The sequence below is a fragment of the Adiantum capillus-veneris genome, chromosome 27, assembly GCF_014529385.1.
Source record: "Adiantum capillus-veneris isolate H3 chromosome 27, ASM1452938v2, whole genome shotgun sequence".
NCBI lineage: Eukaryota > Viridiplantae > Streptophyta > Polypodiopsida > Polypodiales > Pteridaceae > Adiantum > Adiantum capillus-veneris.
The window spans coordinates 136,486,592-136,502,137 of NC_140957.1; the positions used below are offsets into that span (position 1 = coordinate 136,486,592).

A 15,546-nucleotide genomic window follows, 5' to 3' on the forward strand; every position below is an offset into this window, starting at 1 on the left:
AGGAGGCCAATCTTCACAGGTGTGAGCAGGCTCTTGAGACTTTCTGTTGTGCATTTGGGGCACTGATCAACTGGAGAAAGACAGTGGCTTTCTCGGTTGGTAGTGCTTCTATGCCCGATTGGATGCTAGGGAAGGGTTTCAGGTGGATTCCCCCAGGGGCTGCAGTTCGGTACTTGGGCTGTCAGGTTGGTTTGGACTTGTCTCCCGAGCAGCAGATTGCTCCCCTCCTCGTGTCTACCAGGAGGAAGTTGTTACATTGAAGCTCCGCACGACTTTCTCTTGCAGGCAGAGCTGTAGTGGCCAACCAGGTGTTGTTGGCTACTATGTGGTACATCACTTCTTGTTGGATCTCTCGAGTTCTTGTATCAGCCAGGTAGAGAGGCTGATCAAGAACTTCCTTTGGTCAGGGCGTGACACTCGGATAGCCCGGGTCAAAGTGGCATGGCAGGTCATCACTCTTCCTTGTTCTCAGGGAGGGTTGGGGATCATAGACCCAGCACAGCAGAGCAGAGCCCTTCTTGGAAAGTTTATCGTCAGAGGACTTCTTCCAGGTGAAGAGCCCTGGAAGGAGTTCTTGCTTTAGCGGCTTAGTGCTAGGGTGCCTTAGACTGGAGGCCCCTGGCGACCCTCGACTAGATGGATTTTCACAGAGATGCGCAGAGTTGGCTTGAGCAGGAGACTGGAGGACCGCTTTGCTGTGAGTCTGCTCCGATCTTGGGAGCAACTGCGGAGAGGCTTGGAGCAGCGTCAGCCTACTTGCACGAGGAGTCTGAGACAGCCCCTTGTTTGGAACCCCATGGATAGCACTCAGAGAGGCCACTTGGTTGGTAGTCGGCCTCATGTTTCCTGTGGTCCCATGGCAGAGGGTCCAACACGTTCTTTAGGTGACTGGTTACAGTTTTCAGGCTTGTCAGAGGAGCTTCAGGGCTATATGGCATGAGAGGGGTGCGGAGCATGTGTCAGGACATCTCAGAGGCAGGACCAGCTGAGTGGCTCACACCTCGAGTGAGCAACACCTAGATGGATGGGAGCCTTCACACGACTGGAGGTTCTCATCTCAGTTCGGGCTTGCTCAGAGACTATACCCTCCGTGTTTTTCGAGCTACAGGGTGAGGGGCGTTTACACAGAGTTGCAGTAGAGGCTCCACAGGCGGCAGAGTGCTTTTTTTAGAGGATCCGAGTGGTGGGTATTTGTGGGAGGACTTGTGTCATAGATCCCGACCCAGTAGCTCTTGAGAATGGCCACTGGAGACTGTGGGCTTGGGAGAGCTGTCCACTGGCACGAGTACAGTGGGATCCTGGAGAGTGGCTTTGGAGGGACCCTTTCTCCTCAACAAACCATCTAGGTGTCCCTTTCTTTCAGTACACTGTTCGACTGGGACGTCACATACTGGCAGCGCAGAGAGGCTCGTCCTGCTGTAGCACCTCATTGGCAGGAAGAGGGTCTCATAGCTGAGTTCTTGGCAGCTTTTTGGGAGAGGTTATGGGACTCCAGACAGACGAGGCGAGTCAGTACAGCAGTTGGGAGTTGGCTTATACATAGTGGTCTCTCGGCCGCATGTGCAACTTGTGGACATCTTGTGGAGAGTCAGTGTCACTATCTTTGGGATTGTCCTTTGGCACAGCTTCGTGTTCTTCGACTGATGCCAACTCTTTCCAGAGCTCGGCAATACACATGGAGAGCAGTTGCTTGGTCTACTCTCACGGGCCCGACACTTCAGTTTGAGCTATCCACCACCAGCAGGATGATAGTGGTGTAGGGGGGTCGACCTACACTCCAACCTGCTATAAAACTTACTCCACAGGAGTGGTGCAGTGAGAGAGAGGAGTGTCGGGAGCTCATCAGCGGCCTGACACTCTGATTCATCTGGCGGGCCCGTTGCTTCCGCATCTTTGAGGCTCGCCCTGTACCACCAACAAAGACTGTTTGGGATCTTTGGCTAGAGCTGATCCAACTCTTAGAGGACAATTCGAGAGACTCCAGGGTAGCTTTGACCGCATGCGGGAGCGCAGAGAGGCTTTCCTTCGACTCTGGCGTCTTGGGCCTTTCTTAACTATGGTCGAGGGTGTGCTCAGACGGCATTACCGTCCACCTGTGTGGCTCTTCCCTCCCCCATCTCTTGATTTAGCCTCATTGTACATATGCTGTTTTTTCATTGGGAGAGTCTCCCCATCATGATTGTCGTAGCCCTCTCTTGCAAAGGTGGTTGTAGCCCTATGGGCAGTTTTCATTAACTAATAGAAGGATCTTTTTCTCGGAAAAAAGAAAAACTTGCTGGTTGGTGTTTACATCGAAGTAGTACCTACATCCACAAGTTTTGGAGGAGTTTTTATTTTGGTTTATGCATCCACAAGCATCATAAGCATTCAACATTAGAAGTACAAAAAACGTCCACAAAAAGAAGTTCGACAGTTGTGTCTCACCTTTAACAAGGGGGGATGTCATGTGTGCATTGCACTTGAGCCATGTGGACAAGGTATTTCTACAGGTCAACATTATTCTTAGTTAATATAGCTTAGGATCTAGCCTGGCACTTTGTGAGCCTCTAGAAGGACGTGCATGATTAGGCAGGTCATAGTTGCATACCCTCACTTGCACAATACAATCACTTAAGCATAGAGGCATATGAATAGTTACTTAAGTTATTTATTAATAAGTGCTTTTCACATGACATTTATAAAAAGTAGGTAGGGCAAGTGGCAAAAAAACCTATAAAAGAGTCACTTGACCTTTAGTTTTTAGGACATCAGACAGAGTACCCGCAAGGGCATTCAACGTCCAAAGCACCTTAGCACCTAGCGTTTCCATCGCCAACATCCCAACATCATCAACGTTTTGCATTAGTTCCTCCCAACGTTTTGCATCAGATTTGCCGAACGTTTTTCCATTAGATCAGCATAGCGTTTTGCATCAGATCAGCTCTAGCATTTTGTAGGTCATCCGCATGAAATATCAACACTAAGCGTTCAGCATTAGCCATTGTATCAACACTCGTGCAAGTAATCAAAGCAAGTACTTGCTCTTGCAACTGAGCAAGGGGATCCTTGAGGGTAGTTGGGACCCGACATCTAGTGTCGTCTCTCTTTCTCTCTCTATCTTTGCCTCTCTCTTTCATTGTGTGCAGTTCAGTTCTCTCAAGGAAAGTAAAGTAGCCTTGTGTTTGTGCAAAGTACTAGATCTGAGCTAAAATCCTCGAACCCTTTCGTTGCACTTGACATTGGTATCAGAGCTCTGGACGTGCTTCGGCTTTGCGAACTCAAGGGAAGAATCAAGGACCCGAGAAGAACCAAGAATCCAAGGAACCCCTATCAGAATATTTTTCTCTCTATATCAAAGAAGTTTTGTGTTGTTGCCTACAAATAGTAGCCACTCCCACTCTTAGTCGCGCATCGTGAGTGCTCCCGTCTTCATCGTTAAGTCTTTGAATGAAAATCGGCATTGCATACACGAAGATCTAGATCTTGAGTACCAAGATGTCACGTGCATATGGCTCTGTGTGCCACGTGGACTTGCTTCATCAACCTCCAGGGCCAGTTTTCCACCTATCCCTAGATAGGAGTATCTAGAATCCTAGGAGGATTAATACTGGCAATTTTGTGGTCTTGTTTGCAAGACCTGCATCATGCATGTCCGGACGAGCCCATTAGATTAGGTTTCTAGTTTTGGAATCCTCTTGCATAAACGGATTGTACAACCGTTTTGATAGGTGTTGTTACACTATGGTGGGCATTTGACATGATGTGCATGTACTTTTAGATTAGAGGAATCCAATGAGCCATTCCCCGCGTCAATCGGATTCCTGGATCGGTAGATGTGCGAGAGTTTCACCTAGAAACTTAGCCCTGGTCGAACTAATAAATCATTTCAATGATTTATTTTATAAGAATTTGACAAAGGTTTTTCCCTACCTAAGCCTTAAGCAGTTCTTAAGCCCTATTCCTCACCTATAAAGTGAGCAGCCAGGCCATCAATTTGCATTAGAATAGATAGCACCAGATCAGCCTTGGCATTGTGCATTTTCAACCTTGTTTTGCATGATAGATCTATTGCGTTTTTGCAGCCATCTTTCAGCCATGCATTCCTCTCACATCAGGAGCACAAATCAGTCCCAAATCTACCCCTTGGTGGCCATCAACAACTCCTCGTCGAGATGGATTCAAAGGTCCATCAAATGAGCCCCAGAGGTGCTTCATCTTGAAGAGTTACCGTGGCGACATTCCCATTCGAGTCAATAGAGTGTGCATTGGGGTATTGCATGCGTGTACATTCCATTTAGGCAATCAAAAGCAAATACCACATCGGCAACGGTGTGGGGGGGACCTGAACAGGGTTGGTTGGGACCCCATCGGATGTCACTCTCTCTCTCTACATCTCTCTCTAAAAGGAAGCATCATTTGCGCTAAGTAGCACACATTAACTGTTAGGTGCAGCAGAAGTGTTTAAGGATTTAGCTCGGATCTGGTACTACGCACAGACACAAGGTTGTTGTACTTCATTTGAAAGAACTGAACTGAACTTAATAAAAGAGAGAGATGCAGAGAGACGACACGGCATGTCGGGTCCCAACCACCCTCAAGGGTACCTTGCTCTATTGCTAGAGCAAGTACTTGCTTTATTACTTGCACAATGCTGAGACAATGATGCTAAGTGCTGAGATGCTAAGATGCTAATGGGTGCTTGAGGCTACTGATGCTAGGTACTGCTGAGGTGTTGATGGGTGCAGATCCCGACCTGGAAGCCTAAACCCTAGAAGCAACAGAAGAAGTTTCATCAACTTGCAAAGTTTGGCCGAGTGGCCTATTTTTAAAGAAGAGTTTCCACCAACTTATGGGACCCCGTTTGATGGGGCCCAAGGGACTAAAGCCCTAAAATAATACGGGACCACAACACACACACTCAATCTCTTGTGAAAAAGGTGATGATGTGGCAGTTATACGGACGTGCATGATTTACATTGATGACGTGGCAGGCTGTACAAACTTCTGAGAATGGCACTAGCAGTGCCACGTGGTTGACAATACAAATTTTTGTGTTTTGCGTTGCTGACGTGGCAGCTGTACAGATTTGCGTGAAATGGGTTGGCAGCTTTTTCATGCCATTTTTGGTACCATATGCTTTTGATTTCGAAGCTTTTCATGTAACTGCTTTTGAGAGGCCAAGGGCCTTTAAATTTGAGCCAAGGGCTCATTCTATGGTACGCTCCCGCGTGGAGGTACAGAGTCTGGAGTACCGGCGTTGTATTGAGTTTAAGCAATATAAAGAAACACCGAAAGGGGCGCCAAGGTTTGGGGCAAGTGCTCTTTTGGGATGTAATTCCACCACTCCCCGTCTCGTGTGTCGTGCATCTCTTTCAGTTTAGTTGTTATTGAAGTGCTAAATGTCTGTTCTGTTTGTTCTTTTCCGTTGGCACGTGGTGCTTGTCCTATGACAGGTTCTTTGGGTTCTTGGTTCTGCTTGGGTTCTTGGTAGTTCTTCCCTTGAGTTCGCGAAGCCGAAGCACGCACAGAGCTCTGATACCAATGTCAGGTGCAGCGGAAGTGTTTAAGGATTTAGCTTGGATCTAGTACTCCGCATGTAAGGTGCAACGGAAGTGAATGTTGAACTTTGCTCAAGATGAGTGCTCCGAACTGTACTCAAGGTTCCTTTTACTTAAGGAAGGGAGAGCCTTCCGTTCCTTTAGTGAGAGAGTGAATGATCACAAACAAAGTGAATGACATTGTGAATGAAGGTACTGAGACTGAGAGATAGAAAGAGAAGAATACGACACCAGAATGTTGTCAAACCCTCCTCCGAAGGGCCCACTCTCTATGGCGAAAGTGGTCTACTATTGATTGCACAAATCTCTACAATGCCATGGACTTGCTGATGATGTCGACGACGAGACGGGCCGAAATCTGAAAACGCTAATGGCTGAAATTTGCAAATCTTTATTTGCTGAATTCTGACTCTATGTCGGTGTGACGATGTCGATGGCGATGACGACGTGTTGAAAATGCAGATGTTGAAATCTGCGTTTTCCAGGCTGAAACTGCAAACTTTGATGGATTTGACCGTGCGGCGAGGATTTGCTGTGCAGGAAGGTGAGATCTGCGAGGTTTGGGGGTTGCGGTACTGTTCTTGGTTGAAAACGCTGAGTCTTCTTGCCCGGGGGGGGGGGGGGGGGGGGGGGGGGGGTCTTGCTTGAGAAGGTGCACCGCTGGGTGTCAGGTCCCTGTTGCCTCTTCTGCCCAAAAGTGCTAGCCCTAGGTTTACTTATATACTTGCTTGCCCTAGTTTCCAACAAAAGTCACTTGAAAATAATAAGTGAAAATTGGCTAAAATAGGGAAAATAGGTCTATGCACTGTAAAAATGCTCCTAATGGGTTTTGATGGAAATCCGATGATCATGCTGTGTGCAACCAGAGGATATGCATCTACTCTAAGTGTCTGGACATGCATGGTCTGCGAACAGACTCATAAAAGTGCTAGAATACTTCCTAATCTAGTTGAACTGAACCCATGTCATGAAGTAGCTTGTCCACGTAAACATAGGGTTAGATGTGCACGTGACACCGCACAAACACAAGGTTTCTTTACTTCACTTGAAAAGAGAAATTGAACTGAACACAACAAAGAGAGAGAGAGAGAGAGAGAGAGAGAGAGAGAGAGAGAGAGAGAGAGAGAGAGAGAGAGCATTTCGGATCCCAACCACCCTTAAGGGCCCTTTTGCTCTGTTGCCAGAGCAAGTACTTGCTTTATCTACTTGCACAAATGTTGTTACAATGGTCCTAGATGCCGAGATATTGATAAGTACTTGTTAGAGATGCTTGGTACTGCGAGAAAATGCTTGGTATGGCGAGGCTAAGGCTGAAAACTGATGGCTGAAAGTGTTGATGTCGCAAATGAAAAACGCTGATGCTGAGGGCTCAAAAAATGCTGATGCTGAGGCCTAAAACGCTGAATGCTGGCACTGAAAACGCTGGTGGTACTGGTGCTGAAAATGCTAGTATTGATGGGCCGAAAACGCTGATATTGATGGTATAGATACTGTGAGTACTATTGGTGTTGGTACTGCAGGTACTACTGGTGCTGGTATTGCTTCTTCTGCTCCTTGCTTTTCAAGCGCCCCAATGGGCTGCCTATGTGCTGGGTTGAGCAGCATGCTTTGCAACCCACGATCATGACAAAAAAGTTTATTAATAAATTGACTCAAGGGACTGTTCACATGCTTGAAAGGCCTTGAATGCTTAAATGACTGTACTGTGCAAGAGAGGGTATGCAACTACGGTTATGACCTACCTGAACATGTGTCCTGCAACCCTTCCGTTGCACCACCTGACATAAATATTCGACCTATGATTCAATTAAATATGACTGGTCTATAGATGAAGCCAAAGGTCATTACCAAAAATGCATATAGTCTGAAGGTTGTGGTAAAAGCTGTCTTATGTACATCGTCAAGAGCCATGCATGTCTAATGATATCCACTCTTGAGATCTATGCGGTTGAGGATACGAGCACCCTATAACCGTCAACCCATATGCACGATATTTGATACAGCCAATGTTTACGGTAAAGAAGCTTATCATCAATGTTTGTGGTCAAAGAAGCTTATCGTCAAAACAATACGCTATCTGGAGAAAGAGATTTTACTCTCTTGCTACTGCCCTCTTGCTTCTTAGACTGGTCCGACTCTTGAGAAGAGCTTTTCTTTGCTATTTCCGCTAGTTTGCTGGGATACCCCTTTCTTAATGCATGATAAGTGCTCTGCTCTATCTTTCTCCGAGTCCTTGTGAAGTGTAGATTTTTCTCATCTCCTCCTCGTCTGATCTTTTCAAGGGTTTGACCTTTAGAAGAATCCACGAGAACTTATCACATAAGCTATAAGTTGCTCATGGTTGTTTGATGAGAGCCAATCCCACTCTTTTTGAATGTCCTTGATCGATCATGAGTTGTGTCCAAGTCTTTGCTTGTGTTTCTCTCAGTATTTTGGCAAGCAACCTATGCTTGCGGTAACCTTTAGGTACATACCCACATGCCTCAGTTTCGAATTCTCAGTGAAGTTGTCGTTGGCAAAGGCAACCTGAAGAGCGTCACATCTTCCATTGTCATTGTCGAGTTTTACATCTGGTCTTTAGATTCGAAGACTTTTGTCTTGCTATGGTGTTTACCTCTTAGATTCATTTAGAGTATTAGAAGCACTACGAGTAGTAGAGGGAGTGTAGCTAGGAGAGTACGGTGGAGAAGAACTTTCATATCATTTAGGAGAGAGGAAGAACTTTCATATCATTTAGTCTTCTTGAGCGTTCCTCTCTGGGGATTCTCTTTGATCAGAAGCATCTCAATCATTATTTCCTTTTTGCCTAGTGGCATCTCGATTAGCAGATCCTTAATACTCAGCAGCATCCTTCTCTTGGGGTTCTTTAAGACTTGAACATCGCATCCTACAAGCTGATTCCAAACTTGTTGAAGCTCTTCATCAACTGTTCTTCCCTGGTATGCCATAGCTCATTCTGTGGCTTCTCAGAATCGTCGTGCTTTGCAGAGAAAGAGTGAAGACCTTGCTTTGATACCACTGTCACAAATGTGAGTCACAATAGTTGTCACGTGCACATCTAACCCTATGTGCATGTGGACAAGCTGTAACTTCTACTTCCAGGGTTTAGGACAGCCTTGGAAGTGTTCTAGTAACCCCCCTCCAAGGGCCAACCTCTCTATCGCTAGAGAGGTCATTGTAGGGGATCCCATCCGCTGTTAGTCTTCTTTTCTCTATCACTCACAGAACCTGCACTTAATATCATTCCATCATCTCTCTCTAGTCTATTGCACATCTCTCTCATGAAGTAAAAGGAGCTTTGAGCACGCACTAAGCACTCATCTTGAGCATTCACTATCAATCACTTCCGCTGCATGTGCACATCCAATCCTATGTGCATGTGGACAATATTATCAATGTACTCTTTAAAGAGAAATTGGAGAGAGAGAGAGAGAGAGAAATGAAATGGACTACAAAAGGCCAAAATGACCTATGAGACCAACAAGTTACAAGCTGGTGAATGTTATATAAAGTCTGTGTGCTGAAAGAAAGACTAACATCCAAAAAAAAAAAACACATCCTATACACACATACACACACACACATACATTTCTAGACTCACTACAGTATCGATCCCCTCTCTCTCTCTCTCTCTCTCTCTCTCTCTCTCTCTCTCTCTCTCTCGTTAAAATATTCTTTTCGGGGTGTGCGCTAATAAAAAGAGCAAAATGGTATAACCTTTTTATCACTCAGGTGTGGTAGATTGGTTATGCCATTTCCCTCTTGAATAACAGGCCTTGAGTTCAACTCTCCTCGTTGGATAGATCTTTAAGGTCTCTTGGGATAATTTCCTACGACATTAAAATACTCTTCTTCTTCTTCTCTGTGTGTGTGCGCGCGTGCAGTTTATTCTTGAAGAGATTATCAGAGTACATTGATATCGATCTTCTAGACTCAATACGTCACAATCTCTCACATAAACTTCCCACAATTGCATGTGAAGCAAGCAAAAAGCTCAAAAGCCACATAAAAGAAAGATCTTGAGCACGGGATGAATGCAAGACATAAAGAAGTGGTTTGGGAGATGTGCATTACACTTGCTACATGATGCCTCAATAGACTTTCAAGTGCATGAAGCTTTTCTACAACGCCAATGTATTACGGCTTGGAATGAATCCGGTGGGTCACGCTTCATACATTAGACCATCCATATTGTCTCCAACTACAAAACCATGTTCTTCGTCGAAAGAGGAAACCATACTTACCCTTAAATGCTTGAGCCTATCTCCAATATGCACTATCGTAGCCATTTGGCTTAGCTCCCACTCCCTTCGATGCAAGACAGGCCGCTAGAGCAATGGAGAAGAGTCAAATCGTCCGAGGCACATCATGCTCACTGCAAGTTGGAGAGTCTTGAGTACCACACACTACTAGAGTGCTCAATTTTTGCTCATAGTCAAACTTGCTTCCCTCACATTTTCAGACATGTCTTAGACCTACACACTTTTGTCTCCCAGCAAGAGTGTGGGCTCTCCATTGGGACTCTCATCACCACAATCTTGGAGCATGGAGAATCACTTATCAACCCCATGCATAGCGCATGACATGTATCTTTGGTCCCATAGGTCATATTTGACCACCGAGGACGATAATAAAATCTCTCTCTCTCTCTCTCTCTCTCTCTCTCACACACACACACACACACACACACACACACACACACACATATACTTTTGATTTAACCATATTGTTTTGTGTTGGTGCAGCTGCATTCTCTTGCAGGTCTTGTGTTCTTGTTTGTGGCGCCGTATCAATTCAGTGGGTCTTTTAGGGGTCGCCACTTGAAGCTACATAGACGGATGGGGTACGCATTTGTGGGTGTATCCCTGTTTTTGGCAGTGACGGGGTCGACCACCATGCTCATGCACTCCGAGTTTGGGCTTTTGGGGCGCACTTTCATGGGCATTGCAGCAATGGCTCTGCTCATCTGCCTGGTTCGCGCCGTGGGCTCTGCTAGAAACAAACAATTTGAGGCTCATAGGCGCTGGATGATTCGCACCACCATCATGGGGTGAGTTTGGTAACGTTCTTTGATGCATTTTCTTATTTGTTGGCACTGCCTGCTTGCATGCTTGCAGGTAGTGATATAGGCGTGGTGCCTATCAAAATTGTGTACATATTTTTTAGGCACTCTTTTAGGCTTTTTAGTCTATTTTTAGGCTTACTAGTTAAAATAGCATATATCTCTCTCTCTCTCTTACTCTCTCGCTCAAAACAGTCAAAAGCAGCGTTCTGAAAACTTTCCCAATCCTCGACGTCCGCTCAACCTCCCTCTGCAAAGCATAGGCCACCAACTCCTCTTTGAGCTCCCTCTCAGCCTATGCACTGCGTGCTCTTTGAAGCCGTGCCCAACCAGCTTGCCCTCCCCCTCTCCCTCTCTCTCTCTCTCTCTCTCTCTCTCTCTCTCTCACACACACACACACACACACACACACACATAGTAGGCAGTGCCGCCGTCTGCGCGCGTAAGTGTCGGCCTTGTTTTGGTTTGTTGGGAAAATGCCAAAATGCCCTTGAAACATGTGTAAATTCCCAAAATACCACTGAAATTTCAAACATTTCAGAGATACCCCTCTTATTTGGCTAAAGCTCCAACCTTATTATTTTTTATATATAATGAGAAATTTTAGGAGAGTTTTATTCTCTTTTCAACTATGGGCCTCACGATGACTAGCTGGAGACAATTGGGAGTAGGTCTTACATATTTTCAAAAAGAAATGGAGAGGAGAATATATAGAGTAAAATTTGTAGCCAATGTCAGCATTGATAAGAGGGGGTCGCTTACCGTGGTACTAGACGAAAGGTCATCATCCGCTCCTCATGGAGTTTGATCTCTTATGACTAAGGTACACATTCTTAAGTTGTAATGGAAGAGTGAACACCCAAATATTGATTGAAAGATCAAAATGAAAATAAAATTTTTGGCAATTTGTGTTGTAATTCAATATGCCTTTTCTATCATTGACCAATGTAAAGTATATTAAAGGCCATTTCAGCCGTTTTCAATATGAACACAAAATGGTTCTTAGGTAGTGCTTGGTAGGACTCCATTTTCCCCTGTGGGCCTACCATTGAGCTTTCATCCATTCCTTGTGGAAAGTGGCCGAGGATCTAGGTGCCGCAATGAGACCAACAAAACATCCAGGAATTTGTTTTGTGATTCAATACGTGCTTTATATCACATTTTTCTTCTTCTTTTGAATATTACCTCTGAAAGGATCTTGTAGTTGGTTTCTAAAATTAAAGCTCCTATGTGGTAATTTACCTCGTTGTTTTCGTAGGGTTGTTGGACCCAATTGCATATAAAGATTTTGTATTGATTGTAGGATGTGTGTGAATGCAGGTATGGAGTTCTAAATTCTAGAATTGTCCTGTTGGTTCTGCAGAAGGGTCTCGGTTTTCCTGTTTTGAGCGTTGCCGATCTCTCCATCCTCATCTCATGGCTAGCCGGTGTTATGATTGTTGAGTCCTACATTCATATTTATCTGAAAGAGAAAAGGATAGATTAGATTCTTTTTCTTCTATGTAAGAAACATGTTATTTTACTTGACTCTCTATTGTTTACACTTACAATGAAACACATGAAGTAAGCATTTATAATGTGTTTGAATTTTGTACATAAAGATTATTGAAAATATGTAGTTTTGCCCAAGGGGGTGTGTGCGTCAATTAACTTGTCACTTTGTCGTTGACACTAGGGCATACTTGAAACTCTCACGATTTTCGGTTCAAACTTGAAGTTGTCGGAAAAATGCACAAAATAGCAAGCATACAAGAGCCTGTAGTTGTGATCATCCATGTATACATGGTAGTTGCCATAGCACACGGGGAGAGAGAGAGAGAGAGAGAGAGAGAGAGAGAGAGAGAGCATGTGTATCTCCTAATTGGAGTGTTATGCATATCCCAGGAGAGAAGAGAAGAGCAGAGGGGAGAGAAGATCAACATGGAGCACTAGGTATAATCTGCCCACGTGCAAAGGTGAGCATTTTTCTCTTATACATATTTATTTGTAAATAATATTGAATACTCAAAAAATGATTATAATTGTCCACCTGAACATTAAATAACTCTTGTTTATAAAGAGGTGTTTGTAAACTGTTTATCCATCCTTAAATAATCCAATGCTTGTCAATATTCATGCAAATGATATTCCTAGTGATTCACTAACCAAAGGTATACCCTTCGAAAAGTGTGTGCGTTCTTGAGTACCTATGAGTTTCGAGGGGTTCACTTCAAAAATGTAAATGTAGCACGTAAGTTCACTTCTTTTATAGAGTTAGGAGTGGTCATTTAATGGCATAAGCAATGATGTCAAATGTGTAGGCTTTCAATGTAGGGAGGGTTCTCACTAGTTGGTGCCATGGTTCATGCTTATTGTAGAGTCTACCTCTCAAGCTTGGAGTAGTCTAGCCATCTATCATGGGGCTAAAAATGGAAATTGTGTCCCCCAAGCACTAATTGCTCTCTCTCTCTCTCTCTCTCTCTCTCTCTCTCTCTCTCTCTCTCTCTCGCGCGCGCGTGGGGCTAAAAGTGGAAATTGTGTCCCCCAAGTACTATTGGACTCTCTTGATATTCCAAAAAGATGTTCTTAAAAGTGGATCCCAAAATGCATGTCTACTCCTCTCTTCAAAATTATTGTACTTAAGGATAACTATGATTTAAGGACAAGAATATGTGATCTAATAGCTCTGAAAACTTTAGAGTATTGAAATTTGAATTCAAATACTATTGCTGTTTAAGAGTGTTTTTTTTTGAAGCTTCAAACATGAATTTTTCTCTCAGCAAGAGAAAAAAGGTATTTGTAATACTTGAATTGGAGTCATGAATTTCAAAAAAATAGTATTGAAATTGTGAAATTCTAGTGTACTCCTCGACCATTCCACAATTGTAAAGAAAGTTTCCATATGCTCCAACCAGATTTAATGTTGGCTTCTTGAAATCTTTCCAACACTTTCAACACAACTTTGATTGATTAAATAATAATAAATGGAGAAAAACAATTGATTGAATAATCACAACACACAAAGAGAACAACATAAACATGAACCAAAATACTAGATACAATGTTTGGTACCAACCATCCCTCTCAATCAATATGATTGAGTATTTATCTTGTCTCTTTATACATGTCATGGAGCATCAATTAAAATAAGATAAATATGTATGAAATAAGATAAGAGAGAAAGAGATACACAATCGTGGGAGTGTATGTCTTGTTTAAGAGAAAATTTGTATAAAAGAGGGTAAAAGTGTACCTTTTGCAATTTTGTTCTAATGGAGATTCTGATGACTTTGTTGGTTTCAAAAGGGGGTTAAAATAGTAGGTCACCTGTTGGGGATGCTTTCGGAGCACTCGTCTTCCTCGTGAAGAGTCAAAAAGTTAATGTTGAAAAAGTGCATAAGCAAAATTGATAAAATGTCCAAAAGTAGTAAGAGTGATAACAGTCCTCCCCAATAGGGAAATAACTACTCGTAGTTGTGAGAAATAGAAAAAAAAAGAATCTTCACATGATATGTGTTTAATCAAGTAAAATACTTAGAGAAAACTTTCCACTAGGAAACCAATAAGGTAAGTGTAATCCACATATCCAAATGTCTACGAAACTGAAAGAGATCTTTATTAGCGGGCCCTCTAACAAAGAAAAAAAGAGCATGACAACAGTGAAAAACAATCACCTTTTACATTGTTCAAAGGGCAAAACTTCAATCAAGTATTGCTCTAAATTCACTACGTGTCAAAGTGTCATGATGGTCTCATGTACAAGTATTTCATAATCTTCTTCTAAAAAGGTGGATCATCAATGATAGAAAGTGGTGGTAGAGAACCTTTGAAAGGATTAAAAAGAATTATGTGAAATGTATTGTAAATTTTTCAAGAGTTAGGGAGAGCCAATTGAAAAGAATTCGAATTAATACGATTAGTGATTTTGTAAGGACCATAATACCATGGTGTTAGCTTAACAATAAGATTGGTCTCTATGCTCTAAAGACATCTCTTTTCAATGCGAAGCATCACAAAATATCCTTCTTTGAATTCCATGGGTTCTCTTTTTATTTGCTTGTTTCGTGTATACATGTTGTACTTTGAGAATTTCTTGTTTTGCTTGCTCTAAGATTTGGGTGTGTTGTAGTGCGATCTCATGAGTATGTTGTACTTTATGAGAAGTGTGAGACAAAGGAGTAGGCAAGGAGTATCCATATACAAGTTGAAATGGTGATTTTCCTATAGATGAATGAGGAGTGTTGTTGTATGAAAATTGAAGCAAGTAAATGTATGTGTCCCAAGTTCCAGGCCTCTCAGAGTGTATGCTCATAAAAGATCTAGAATGGTACTATTGGTTGCTTCTGTTTGTCCATTAGATTTTGGATGAAATGCAGAAGTGAAGTGTATTTGAGTGCTTAAATTTGTGAAAAGTGTCACCCAAAAATCATTGCAAAAAAGTCTATCTCGATCATATATGATAGATTTAGGCATTCCATGCAAAACAAAAATGAAAAGAAACAATAGAGAAGCTTTCTTAGTTGAGAGGGTCTTCTTACAAGGGAGAAACTAAGCCTGCTTGCTAAATCTATCTATGATGCTTAAAATCATATCGTTTTGTACACGAGTGACAATCTAGTAATAAAATCCATAGAAATGTGTTGCCAAGGAGAGTCAATAATAGGTAAAGTTGTCAACAAATCATATTGCTTACCATAACGACGCTTGATTCTTTGACACACAAAACATTGTGCAACATATAAAACAACATTTTTTTGAAGGGAAGACCAATAAATTTGAGATTCCACTATGTGAATGGTTGTGACAATCCCACAACGGCCTATATATGGTGGTTCATGGCACTCTTTCATGACAAGTTGATGAAATGCAAGGGTTATATACAATTGCTTTTCAAAGAACAAATACCCATAATAAAAAGAGTATTGTGTGTGAACAGAAGATGTATGGTTACAAAAGTAAACATAGAAT

The 15,546-nt window shown here is 42.9% G+C and overlaps 1 protein-coding gene across 5 annotated transcripts in view; it reads left to right on the forward strand.

The window, feature by feature from the left end:
• LOC147422806 (uncharacterized) overlaps positions 1 to 15,546 on the forward strand; it is a 41,438-nt gene that overhangs the window by 24,429 nt on the left and 1,463 nt on the right. Inside the window, exons 2-5 of one of the 5 annotated variants that reach the window (XR_015186736.1) lie at positions 10,283 to 10,587; positions 11,920 to 12,101; positions 12,484 to 12,554; positions 12,957 to 13,259. Coding sequence is in view for 3 of the 5 variants with exons in the window: in XM_086502582.1 (XP_086358708.1) it covers positions 10,283 to 10,587; positions 11,920 to 12,085 (471 nt within the window). In the remaining 2 variants the exon portion in view is untranslated. Of the gene's footprint in view, positions 1 to 10,282; positions 10,588 to 11,919; positions 12,229 to 12,483; positions 12,744 to 12,956; positions 13,260 to 15,546 lie in introns of those variants that run through there. The other 4 variants (XR_015186737.1, XM_086502582.1, XM_086502581.1 and 1 more) reach the window with 4 other exon arrangements.